General features: G+C 44.5%; 1 protein-coding gene across 1 annotated transcript; it reads right to left on the bottom strand.

Moving 5' to 3' along the window:
- Positions 1–7,213: 7,213 nt before the first annotated feature.
- LOC119654758 (putative per-hexamer repeat protein 5) lies at positions 7,214–11,863 on the bottom strand. The gene is made up of 2 exons (XM_038060299.1): positions 11,827–11,863; positions 7,214–8,176 (listed from the first exon to the last, which is right to left on the bottom strand). The coding sequence occupies exon 2, from the start codon at positions 8,169–8,171 to the stop codon at positions 7,356–7,358; it is 816 nt and encodes a 271-aa protein (XP_037916227.1). The 5' UTR covers positions 8,172–8,176; positions 11,827–11,863; the 3' UTR covers positions 7,214–7,355.
- Positions 11,864–13,024: the final 1,161 nt, after the last annotated feature.

Here is a 13,024-nt window from a genome sequence, read left to right as displayed (position 1 = left end):
GGTTCATACAAGTTATTTGTTTACTAATTGCGTTTTTTAAAATTGAATATTTACTAAATGGAAAAATAAGAGTAATTAGATTGTAATAAGATATTTTTAGAGTTTATACTTAAATAGGGTTCTCGATTCATTAAAAAATATTTTTAAATGCGTTTCTTTAATGTTCGTTAGCAAAATTTGTATAATTGGATCTTGTCTGTTTGACTAGAGTACATTCTCGTGGTTTCTAATCAACATGCACTTGTCGTGAGTTAATAAATCTGAACCCGCGATTTATAGTAAAACACCTTTTTAAGGTTTTCTTGGAAATAAAATCCTATAATGATAACTAAGTTTACTGTTGTCTTTAATTTTCAAAACCATACGGTTATTTAAGACTTTTACCTCCAAACTACTAAACCACCACCTTCTCCTTCGCACGGGACTGCCATTTCGGTATTACGTCGTTATGTGGAGGTACATCGGAGGCATGAACCTTACATTACTGCGGTGAATTCGCCTCCGCTGGCGCACTGTACTGATGCCACTGCGACTGGCGGCCTGTCACGAGGTCGAAAAGTAAAATGATAGTTTCGAAATATCTGGCGTACCAGGTTAATCCCGACCTGAGTTGCAAACACAGACCTGCAGGCGCGTGTCATGAGTTGCGGGTAATGGCACGACCCACCGGCTCAGCTACGAATATCGCAAAATGATCTTCTAAATAAGTTGCCGCGGACAAGCAAAACGTTTTCATTTATGTTCGTCTTCCCTAATTAATTCTTCCCTTTCTGGGGGAGCAAACCTACTTAAAAAATCCGTAATCTGGGGTGAAGGAATTGAGGGGCCTACCGGATGAATTGCAGTGCCGTTACACTATATTTTAGCGGCTCTCCTCCAAATACCTTCCCTATCTTTGGAGGTAACCATGGACACTAGCATTGAGGTTCTGCTGCAGGGTTGATTGGTTCCCCATTACCCGTGGGAATAAAATTGGGGACTTTCGCATCCGTAGGTATCAAAAAAGCTTTCAGAGAAGGACTGACAACACCTTGTTCTTACAAAACCAATGGGGATTCTATAAAAAATTCACCAACTCAGTTAGGGAAAGTAAACTCGATCTGGATCAAGCAGAAGACTTCTGGAAAAGTATTTGGAGCGAATCCCGCTGTTGCAATTTAGACACCTTATGCGTTCAGGCGAGCCCCGCCCCCCCCCCCCCCCCGGAAATGACCATGCCTGACATAACTGAAGTGGACGTAGAAACAGCCGTTGAAAAGACAGACAATTGGAAGGCGCCAGGAATTGATAAGATTCACACCTTCTGACTGTGGTTCAAGAGCACCCATAGGATATTGGCAAATCACTTTAATCAGATGATTGCCGATCCTGAATTAATTCCAGAATTTTTTGACCCAAGGGGGTAACTTTCCTCACCCCAGAGGACCAGGGTGCCTCTTGCCCTTCAAAATGTTGACCAATTACTTGTCTTCCTACTATCTACAATGTCTTCATGTCAGTTCTGTGGGCGAACATCTCAAAACATCTTGATGTCCATAAATTGATAGCTGAGGAGCAAAAAGGATGCGCAAAAGGCTCCGATTGGGCGGGAAGAGGGTCCGTGAGCTGTTTGAACTATATATATATATATATATTCATACACGAAGGTGTTAAAAAATCTGGCGTGGACGAAGTTTTGGATTCGTACCCACTAGAAAAGCACACCCACCTTTCTCGTGCCTTTGCCCCACGGGACCACCATTTAGGTATTACTTCGTGGAGTGGATTTGCCTTTCGTAGGCCTTCATGTTTTCAGCTCTGCAGTCTTCTACCTCTTTGCCTGCTTCAGCAGCTCCATTCTGTCTTCAGGGTACCGCCTCTCCATTCCTTTGCGGTCTTCCTGCGTGTGCTTCTCTCAGGAAGGAGGTATCGGCACAATTGTGTGGATGACCGAAGTCCAGTTTTCCTCCGAGTTGAGCATTTCCCCGATTAAGTTTTGAAGGCTCAGGCCGACTATCAGGGCCTCGCTCAGGATTTTTCTCTCCTCCAAGGATCTCGGACACTCAAACAGCACATGCTCCGGGTCCTCCGGGATCCCACGACATCTGTAACAATGCGGGAAATCATCCCTACATGCAAATACGTTCGGTAGTAACCACTGTGTCTACTGAGGAATTGCGTGAGGTGATAGTTCACCTCCCTGTGCCGTCGATCAAGCCATTCCCTAATATCAGGAATAAGCTTGTACCGACCATTCGACAACTTATCCACCGTCGTTGCCAGAATCTATGCGACTCCTCTCTTGCCGTTCGCCGATGATCTGCTTCTGTTCCTGATGGACCGGCCTGTCTCCGTCCTTACGAGCATCGCATCACTCTCGTTAATAGGTCAATAGGGATCATCCTTACAATTACGAACATAGCATCATCCGAACTAGTTCGAAATGCGCTGCATACTCTTAGCGCAATCAGACGATAGGCAAAATTCATTTCTCTCCAGTCGCTCCTTCCGCGCATACAGTCGACGCGTACAACACTATGGACCTCACGAGCTATCAGCAGCCTGTTACACTGTTTTGGCCCACCTACGTCCGGTATCAACCTGGCAAGGGCCGTGATTAAATTTTCAGTCGTGGTGTACCACTCCCCATTTATCACTCGATAATACTTCGCCATATTTTCCCCAAAACGTAATCTGGTCCCCGATGAACGACCCAGAAATTCGATGAGTTATATTTACAATACCGCAGCGAAATTCTACTTTTAAATTGTGCTAGTCTCAACTAGAAATCATATCAGAAACTGACGTCATTTGGGGAATCCCCGAACAAGCACCTACCGGAAAAATGAGAATGCGCTGCTGGTATAGCATTACGTGGTCGAAGGTTTTGCAATTGACCTTTCACGAAGACAACAATATGAGGAAGCACGTTGATAGTAGTTTTTGCCTTGCCGTATAAAACAAACCCGTGTTAAAATCTGTCTGTCGGTCACACGCACTTTTCTCCAAAATGGTTACACCAATTCAAGCAAAATGTGGTGGCAAAATGGGAACTATGAAATTCCACGCATACAGTGAGTGACATAAATTTAGGTGCAGGTAAGGGGTGGAGGGGCGCTGGCATACATCCAAAAGGGGATGTAAATTTCTTTTCACATAATGTTCCCGTGTGGGTGTCAAATGAAAGGTCTCGATTACTACTTTCCTAAACTGATATTAATTTTGACGTGAATTGTAAAATGTGCGAGTAAAGTGTCAAAATGTGCACTCTCAAAGTGAGACAGGATTCATTTTCAGGCTTTACCCAACCCCAAAATCTGAAGAAAATCAGGGTAATGCACTAAACTAAAAGAAATCTTGACTTCAAAATATGTCCCATTGACATTCCAGTGAAATATTAAGTCTAGGCTTGCCTTAATAAAGAACTCCAGACATTCTGGTTTTGCACCGGGGTCCACTAATTCGATATCCCTAAAAGCTGTCTGGCGTCCTGATCTACGCCATCGTTCCATCATAGGCAGGGTCTGCCTCGTCTTCTTTTCTACCATAGATATTGCTCTTATAAACTTTTCCGGCTGGATCATCCTCACCCACGGATTAAGTGACCCGTCCACCGCAACCTATTGAACCGAATTTTATCCACAACGAAGTGGCCGTGGTATCGCTTATATAATAGATTTCGTCGTTATGCAGACTACGGAATCGTCCGTTCTCATGTAGAACGCAGCCAAGAGTTCGAAATTTTTCTTGCTAAGAACTCAAGTCTCCGAGTGTCTTGTACAGTAAGAACCCGTTTCACCGGCAAATAGTGTCAACCACTTCGAACGGGATATATTGGTGATCACTTGCCGAGAAGTCCTTTAGGACTCGCCACCCATCTACCAACGATGCAAGAGATTCTGACGCAAAATTGATGTCAGGAATGCTTTCTTCACAGCCGGGGCTGCAAAACGTTGGCGTGGATCTGGTGTTTGAAACTAGGAGCCGCTAATTAGCACTAGATCAGCATTTACTTCTGCAGCGAACTGTGCTAGAAAATGGTGAGCGGTTGCACTCCGGTGCATGATAATTTCTAAAATGCGGATGATGCCATTCGCACCCAAGCACTTTCCAATTCCGCCGTGAAGATTGGACATCGTCCCAAGCCCGCAGTGTGTGCGACGCTTTCACCAGACGCGCCACGATCGCTGCAGAGAACGCATCTTTCGGTTTCATTGCAGGTCTTCGCTTGATGACTTACTTGGCCGCATCTCCGACATGCTGTCCTCCTGTCCAGTCCCTTCCAAGTAGACGTGTGTCTATAGTCCAGACACCTGTAGTACTTGTGGGGTCTATCCGTATTTATACCCTGCACACTACCCATCCAATTTTGATTCTCCCGAGTTTCCACGCAAATTGTTCGGGGACTTCCACCACGGCGAGTTTTCGACCTCGAGCATTTACAGAGGTGATACCTATCCGGGCATTGGTTACCTCTGGACATTCATGCTTTATCGCCTCCTCCACTTCGACCTTTTCTGTGAGGCAGTCAAGATCTCGAATTTCCAGGGAGCACATGGGCTTTAGGCTGGAAACAAGAGCCTTCTCCCCCAATAGCTCTTTGACGCTTCGCAGAATGTACTCTTACTAATCGTCTTTGAACCCAGTTCGACGGGGACTCCGCGACTCCTCGTTTTCCGTTGTCTTTGCGTTTCATCCGGTAGTGGATTTAACTAAGGACTTCCGCAAATGTCTTGCCTTGCGTGGGCTTAGTAGGCAGAGCCGACAGTCTAGTCCTCCTTCGTTTCCTCGTCTTTTCTGCTCCTGGCTTTTGTTTTGCAGCCTCTCTGTCTTTGGACAGACGTGTCTCTGGCGGTGTAATCAGTTGTTTCCTTTTTCCTTCTTCTTCTTTTTTTGGTTCTTGGAAACTACTTCCGTAAAGTCTACTTCAGGTACGTCGTCCTCTTTCCGTTTTTTCCCCAGTTTGCTTTTCAGTGGGCTATCTGCGGTCCGTTAGACGCAAGCAGCGTCTTCAGCGGAGAGTGCGGTTGTTTCTGTTCTACAATCGTCTTCCGCTGTTCCCCACATTCGCCTATAGAAGGAGATGTGGTCCAATAGTTCCTGCAGTTCTATCAGCCCGTTTTTGACGCCCTTGCTGACGTTCCTCTGGGCGCCCCGGTGTCACACCGGCTATGTCAGCCCTCACTGCCTCTTTCGGTGCGGCGAACGACGCATTTTTGTGCTGCGCCCAAACGCATTCAGCGCTTCCTCTTTCCAAAATAGCATTTCTTCGATTTTTTTATTACTCTCACCACACTTTTTATTAAACTCACCAGCGCATCGTGTGCAAGGGAGCGGGTTGCAATAGCCAGGAACGTTTGTACCCTTGCGGACACAGCACCTATCGCAGTTTCCTGAGGTCTGACCTATGCTTAACTGATCCCGGAATTCGCGGACGAATCAGCGCTCAGTGGTAATATTTTAAGTGCAAATGTTTAAGTAGAGATACTAACCAACCTATCAGACGGCACAAAATTGTGTCTACGTGGTCACCTTCCAAAGTCGGTTCCTCTTGGCGAGAAAATGAGCACTGTACCTGAACGGACTTTGGATAACATAATGTAGTCCCGCAAGAAGGGGATACAGTTTATAGAGTTAGCACCTTGAATAAGAGGATAAACCATGTACAAGATGGACCAGTTGTCCTAATATTTAGTCGAAGTGCTATCTGGCTAAGACAAGGTGTGCTCCTCAGTAAGAAAACGAACTCATGGCAAAACTAGGAAATTGAAGTTTTGGTTTGCATCCAAGCGAGGCTATTTTAGTGTTTGAAGGTGGAAAAATTCGAAACCTACCGCTGGCTCCTGCCATGCAGTTATGTGAGATTTTTGTTCATTAAAGCCACCTCCTTCTCTGTTTGGTACACAGCAATCAAACATGAAATTCTTCTTCTTGTTCAGTCATATTAACGTATCATGGACAGTACGGTGAATCATCGCGCCCAAATCGAAGAAGGCGTGCACGATAACCTCTATGTTCGCTCAAGAACTGTTCCAGCTCGTGATTTATCCGTGGTTTCATCCAAGCCATCTTCGAATGTCCGAAATGATGCAGTATGACTAGCACCAGCGACTAGTTTGTGACTCGTTGCCGCGCTAGGCACTCCAGCTGTGCACCTTTCATCGTTTAGACTCCGGCCTTCGTTCGCTAGGATGTCTATTGAGAGCATTCCTTTAGTACGCATGCTGCCTTTGCTTCAGGAGTAGGCATGACATATTCGGAGTGCATTTGGCCGATTCGCCACCCCTAGCTTTCTACAATTTAGTTATTTTTTAGCACTTTTGCCCATACTGGAACTGCGTAGATTTGCACGAAACTGACTACCCTTGAGAAAGAAGACTTCAGCTTTGTCTGTCACTTTAGTTGGTGCACACTCAATTTGTTTCTTGAAGCTAAGTCTTCTGTCAATCATTACACCCAAGTATTTAACCACTGGTTGGGAGTGCATTTATCTTTCGCGATTGTTTCTTTCCTTTTCTTTTATTTTCAGCAAGTAACAAGTCGGAATTGTTTAACCAAAAATTGATCTTCTATATCGCTTCATTTACCTTAATCTCGATGCCGTATAAGCGTTTTGCTACTATTGAAACCGCGATATGACCCACAAAATTGGAGGAATCTTTTCAAAAACTTTAAACGCTCGTATCTTCGTTAATATTGAGAATTTCGAGAATAGGAGCTTAATTCGTGATCACTAGTATAGAGGAGATTTTGACGTTGAAAATTATGTATGGGTTGGAGGGTCTATGTGTTGGGAAAGTGGCCGAAAATTGGAGGAATCTTTTCAAAAACTTTGAGCGCTCATAGTTATCTAAAAAAATACCGACTCAGCCGCACGAGTGGAGCCGGAAAACTGTAAACCTGTCCTCACGCTATCTTAATATCCTCTGCGTCTATTACTTGAGAATGCCGGTTATTGTCTAGCAATTCTGCGAGGTGTTTAGAAGTAAAAGGAGAGTCCTCAAATCAAAGAATCAGTTTCCAATTCCTAGTTCCCCCATTTTTACAAAATTACTGTCATGGACTAATTCAAATGATTGGGAAACAACTACTGCGTGTCCAAGATGATCGAAATTTCTATTAGAGCATGCGTCAGAAGGTTCAAGTTTTTCGAAAGAGTGCTGACATCTCCAATACACTTTCAAGCAAAAACATGGGTACTTATTTCCAGATATTTTCTAAGTGAATACATATGTACATTTTCGAATTGCTTGATTTATTTTCTTTTTTGTTTTAATAGAATTTTAGATCCATTTTATAATTGCATGATAGATAAGGCGGGTTAAGCATAATACGGAGCTACATTGCTTCCACTTCTTGGGGAAGAAGGCAAACCCTTAATTAACGCGAACTAATCTCACGCGTTTACCACCACTACGCGCGCCAGCTGCACGATGTACTATAACGCGACGACCGCTTGCTCTTGATGCAGGGACAATACGTATTCTACGTCCTCCCGTCCTGCGTCGGCCAGTACGGCGGACAGGGACGATCCGGACTAAACGGCGCCGAATGAGTCTCCTCCTCTTCTTGTTAGTGCCACTATTGCTGCCACTGCTACCACGTCTCTTAAAGTGGATATTGCGGAACTTGATGTTGCGGAAGCGGATCTTAATTTTCTTCTTGGTTGATGACGATGTAGAACTGCCTGTCGATGCGGTGGTTGTGGCAGTAGCGGAAGTAGTGGTTGTATCAGCCGAGGCAGTAGTAGTAGCAGCCGTTGTTGTAGTCGCTCCTGAACCTGTGCTTGAACCAGAACCTGTGCTTGAACCAGAGCCTGTGCTGGAACCAGATCCTGTGCTTGATCCAGATCCCGTGCTTGAGCCGGAACCTGTGCTCGAGCCGGAACCTGTGCTAGAACCAGAACCTGTGCTGGAGCCAGAACCTGTGCTGGAACCAGAACCTGTGCTTGAACCAGAACCTGTGCTTGAACCAGAACCTGTACTTGATCCGGAACCTGTGCTTGAACCAGAACCTGTACTTGATCCAGATGCTGTGCTTGATCCTGAACCCGTACCCGTGCCTGTTCCTGTGGCACGTACAGCCCTAATCTCAGGATCGTATTCTATCTCTTCCTCAAGGTTTTCAATTCCAAAACCTCTGGTGATGCTTAGGATAGCAAAAAGCACAAAAAGCAACGTTGTTGACTTCATCTTGTCTGAAATGAAATAAGTTTTAAATTAATAAAATGTTCTCCCAAATGTTAACTGTAATTTTAATTAAATGTTTTCCAATAAATTTGTCTTAAGTGATTTAGTTGAAACAAATATTGTTTCAGCGGTAACCAAATTCAAAGCAGAAATGTTTCTAATTTGTGGGTAGAGTAGCTGCTATACATCCGGCCTAGTGAAACCCCTAACAGAGCGTCTTTGCTATTGCTGGTAGCAAACGCAAATAAACATACATAGATGACCATTGCACTAGGGTCAAATATATATTAAACGATTCTCTCCTTGATCTCTGTTTCTTCGTTGGCATGGACAGTAATATTTTAGATAATGATGTTAAAGCTGGACTTTACCAGCAATATCATTTCAAGCTGGAGCGACCTAACCGTTCAAAAGAAGGGCGGGAGAAGGGCAGAGCTAAGAAGATAACCCTTCAAAAGAGGAATCATCATCAACGACGCAACAACCCGCACCCTGCCTAGGCCTGTCTTAGTACAGAACCTCAGATATCCCGGCTTTACGCCGAGGTCCGCCAACTCGATATCCCTAAAAACTGTCCGGCGTCCTGGTCTACGCCATCACTCCATCTCAGGCAAAGTCTCCAACGTCTTCTTTCTCTACCATAGATATTGACTTTATAGACTTTCCACCCATACAGATTAGGTGATCCGCCCACCGCAACCTATTGAGTCGGAGGTCATCCACAACCAGGTGGTCGTGGTATCGTTCATAAATTTCGTCGTTATATTGGTTACGGAATCGTCTATCTACATGTAAGGATATGTGCCAGGAATGACTCACCGGAAGTAACATGGTGGCAGTTTATATTTCCAAAGCTGCATGAAAGGATAGAGAGAAACTTTTTAACCTGATGGTAGTCCACAATAAGGGTCGTCATCTGTACTGTGTAGATTATTCAGAAGCAAGAAAGAGATCAAAGGAAAATTACTCACATACCCCTGTTGTGAGACTGGTTGCTGAAGGCAACTAAGGATAGTGCCACATCAACTACAGGCGTAAAAAGCGAAGAGGGTACCTCTGAAGAAATATCGGTTTAAAACTATACTGACGATCTCGTTCTCGATTCGTCGGAGTTACAACTAAGTGTTATGTCAACAAAGGTGGATCACACTACAGCATTGAAAAAAAGCTTGAAACCTTAAAATACCTCCAATAAATCATCCCCACCTTGCAGTTGAGTTTGCAGCAATTATGTGACTATTTTGATAGGAGCAAAGAGGCAGAGTCCAGCCTGCTGATATTTTCATGCCAGCCCATAGCATTCACGAATCAGAGCTGTTCTCCCACTCGGCAGCTGGAGACCTCTCTGAGGAGAGTGGTTTACCTAATGCTCGTAGCCTGGCTCTAGTTAGAGCTGGACAATCGAAAAGGAACTGCTCGAGAGTTTCCCCTTTTTCTCCGCAGCTACGGCAATGCGAATTGTAGAGTATGCCGAGTCTGACGGCATGGTCCCCTATAGGACATTGACCCATGCGGGCCATTTTGTATCAAACTTGCATAGATCAGGCGCAAGTGCTCCTACGACCATGTTTTGTTGAAGGTGGGCCAAATCCTCCTTGTCTTGGTGGTGGGGTCCACGGCTGCTAACTGCAAATAAATTCCACCCTTAACAGTCGTTAACGAGACACAGACTATACCCGCCGAAGGACCGCCAAAAGCAAAGCTTCAACTGACCAGTCCGCTTATTCCCTTCTATGTTCCCGTGACAGAGAGTCCAGAGGAGGGTGATTTTGAGCATGCCAGTCAGACTTTTCAGCGCGTTTCTGCTCTGCGTCACCGACCTGGACAATGCCACCGCTGAGAACACGACTTTAATGATGACTGTTGGTCAGAGTGACTATGTTACGTTTGGAGCTCTGGTCATTCCTCAGCCATCGGAAGGCTTGGAATACACTTCCGGTTGGAACACACTGGCAGAACCTAGGAGAACCTAGGACGATTGTACGGAAAACTCCCGCACCGACTCCACAGACAATTTGTGATCCAGTCATAGCCTTGCAACACGTCGTCGGTCTTCTACTCTGCCCTGGTTGGAAAATTCACAGGAAAGTTCAACTAGTGTGTGTCGTAGTCCGTAGGAAATGTCCGTAGGAAGAGTCGCCAGGGTACTTCATCTAGGTGTTACTATGGCTGTAGGGTTTCGCTGTCCAGCATCCAGACTCACGTGGCCTGACAACACTGCACGTTAAAACGTATTTGATGTGAAGGTCTACGAGTGGAAGAGGTGTATAGGTGTACATTGAGAGCATCTACCGGACAAGATTTCAGGGCTCCGGTAGCACCCGCACACCCAAGTCTTGGAATATTATTAAGCTTTATTAATGAGCAATGTATAAAGAGCGTCGGATGAGTCTTTGGTCGCTTACATTTTACATTTTATTCTCTACTTCGTTATTAACTCGCTTCCTTTTACTTCGAAGTTTGCTAGAGAGGTCTCTTCAGTGCTAATTGCATGACTCGTACTATTTATAATGCCCATATCGTAATTTCTCTGCAGTGAGTCCAACCCTGTATCGACCAGGGATTTGTTCATTTCGAACTTGCTTACAGGTAATGTTTCTGTTCATTGCCTATGGCGTAGCGCATGCGACTCTGCGCTAAATTTTGGAATTGAGACTTTCGTTGGTCGCAAAGGATGCCGGATGTGGACAGTTGCTTCATAGAGGCTGCACTGATGCATGAGCGAATTGGCTTACTGAGCAAGAAACGCAATATAACTAACTAACTAGGTTTCAGAGAGAATAGGAGATATAATGATAGGCCATCGTACGGCCATCGAAGATACACTAGTGTACTCAAAGCGGAGGTGTTAATAATGCTGGATGCCTCTTAAAAGCTGAGGTATGATCGGAGCTTTAAGCTGTTACTAAGACATTTTACTCAGTGGCGACTTACCTCAGGTTGTTGGGCAATGCGGAAGAAATAGGTGAACTGTCTAATCAGCACTCGCCGGGTCATAAAAATATAGAGGAGAAGGACTTGCATGTAGGGCTCCGCTATCGGCAGCCCCCGGTGGGCACAGCCGGCGTTCCACTGGCAACTATGAAGGGTGGGATCTACTTGCAATATTTGACAGCCACTGCCTCCAGATGGCGAAGAATCAAGTAAAAAACAATTGGCCCATTTACAACAAAAACCGATAGCGAAAGCTTTGAGACCAGGCGGGGCACTGGGCTATAGGCTGCCACGCCGCCAAATTTGGCATACCTCACACTTTGCACTGCCAACGTTGCAAACAGGAGGAAGGACTCTCAAACACTTCCCTTGCGAATGCTAACCCCAGCCAGGCTGCGGACACTAAATCAGCAAATTTTCTTGGACCTCAAAGCGACCTCTGACTTTAAGGTGGGGGAGCTATTCTTCTTCGTGAAGCCGATTTGGTTGTGCTTCTTTTGTCCTTCTCACAGGGCTAGACGCGTGCCAGGCAATTTTACCTACTTTTTTAAAAAGGAAGGAAATCTAATTCATTTAAAAGACCTCAATACAGCGACTAAAGTGTCCTTGGAAAGTCCTAAATAATCCAGTAGAACAATGATTATGAGAAACCGTTCCAAATTGAAAAAGTAAAATAGGATAAAATATCTAGAGCCCAATTAGATGATTGAATTGATTTACTCACTTTTTGCTTGCTCGATGACAATGATAATGAGCTCTGCGATTCGTCTTTTATATTCCCGGAGAAAGTCAATAAATTTTCTATTTTTGATTGAACACACTATATTGACGTTTGTTTAGGTGGTCCACTATTATTTTTTCACCATATTTTTAGTCTGTGTTTATCTCTGATTCAATATCGAATTTCAATATTTTTCTTTCAAATTCTATAACAAAGAACAGTTTTTATTTAGAACGGAACAGTCAAAGCAGAACAACTTCCGCTGGATTGGGAGGAGTTTTGCCAAATTGTAATTTTCGTTAATATGGAATGGAAAGTGGTGGCCATTGGTTCCCTTTTCAGTGCTAGGACAATGTGCGGTCACCACAAAGCAAGCTTTTTCAAGGTACCTACTTCTTCTGCGGAGTTGTCTTTTCATAGTTTTTATTTCTACCATTAGAATATGGTTCTCAAGGCTTTCTTATTTTCATTGCCAAATCACCAAAAACGATATGCTATTTGACTTTCGAGTCTAAGACATTTTACTCAGTGGCGACCTCATTAGTTTTTTAGTTAACCTCTTTCAAGACTGCCAAAAAAAAAGAAGAAAAAAAAAATTAAGAAAATTTCCTTCTTGACAAAACTGAACTCACTTTCTGGAAACAATTGTCCCCATGCGGTATCTCCTGAGGTTCAAGGCTATTCGGTGTAATCCGAATCCATCTACGAAACGCGATTGATATTTACCCTTTGACGGGGCATAGCGCGGCAACCATGCCTATGCCCCATCGTACGCTGTTCACTGAAATGCGCTTGAATTCATTGCAGGACTTCTGCGAATTCTACAATCCTCCTCCACTTTTTGCACCAAGTTCTCCAGGGCGACCCACTCGTCGGCCATGTTGGGAGAGTGGGCATCATTATCTTTATGAACGGCTCAACAACCGGTATCCGGTCTAGGTCTGTCTTAATAAAGAACTCCAGACATTCCGTTTTTGCGCCGAGGTCCAAGAATTCGATCTCCCTAAAAGCTGTCTGGCGTCCTGACCTACGCCATCGTTCCATCTCAGGCAGGGTCTGCTTCGTCTTCTTTCCCTATCATAGATATTGCCCTTATAGACTTTGATATGGATTAAGTGTCCCGCTCACCGTAACTTATTGAACCGGATTTTATCCACAATCTGACGGCCATGGTATCGCTCATAGATTTCGTCGTTATGTA

This window comes from Hermetia illucens, chromosome 4 (genome assembly GCF_905115235.1).
Source record: "Hermetia illucens chromosome 4, iHerIll2.2.curated.20191125, whole genome shotgun sequence".
NCBI classification, from domain to species: domain Eukaryota; kingdom Metazoa; phylum Arthropoda; class Insecta; order Diptera; family Stratiomyidae; genus Hermetia; species Hermetia illucens.
This window is presented reverse-complemented; position numbering and strand designations above follow the sequence as displayed.

Coding starts and splice junctions, on each gene's coding strand:
- LOC119654758 (XM_038060299.1), bottom strand. CDS start 8,171: ATGAAGTCAACAACGTTGCTTTTTGTGCTTTTTGCTATCCTAAGCATC.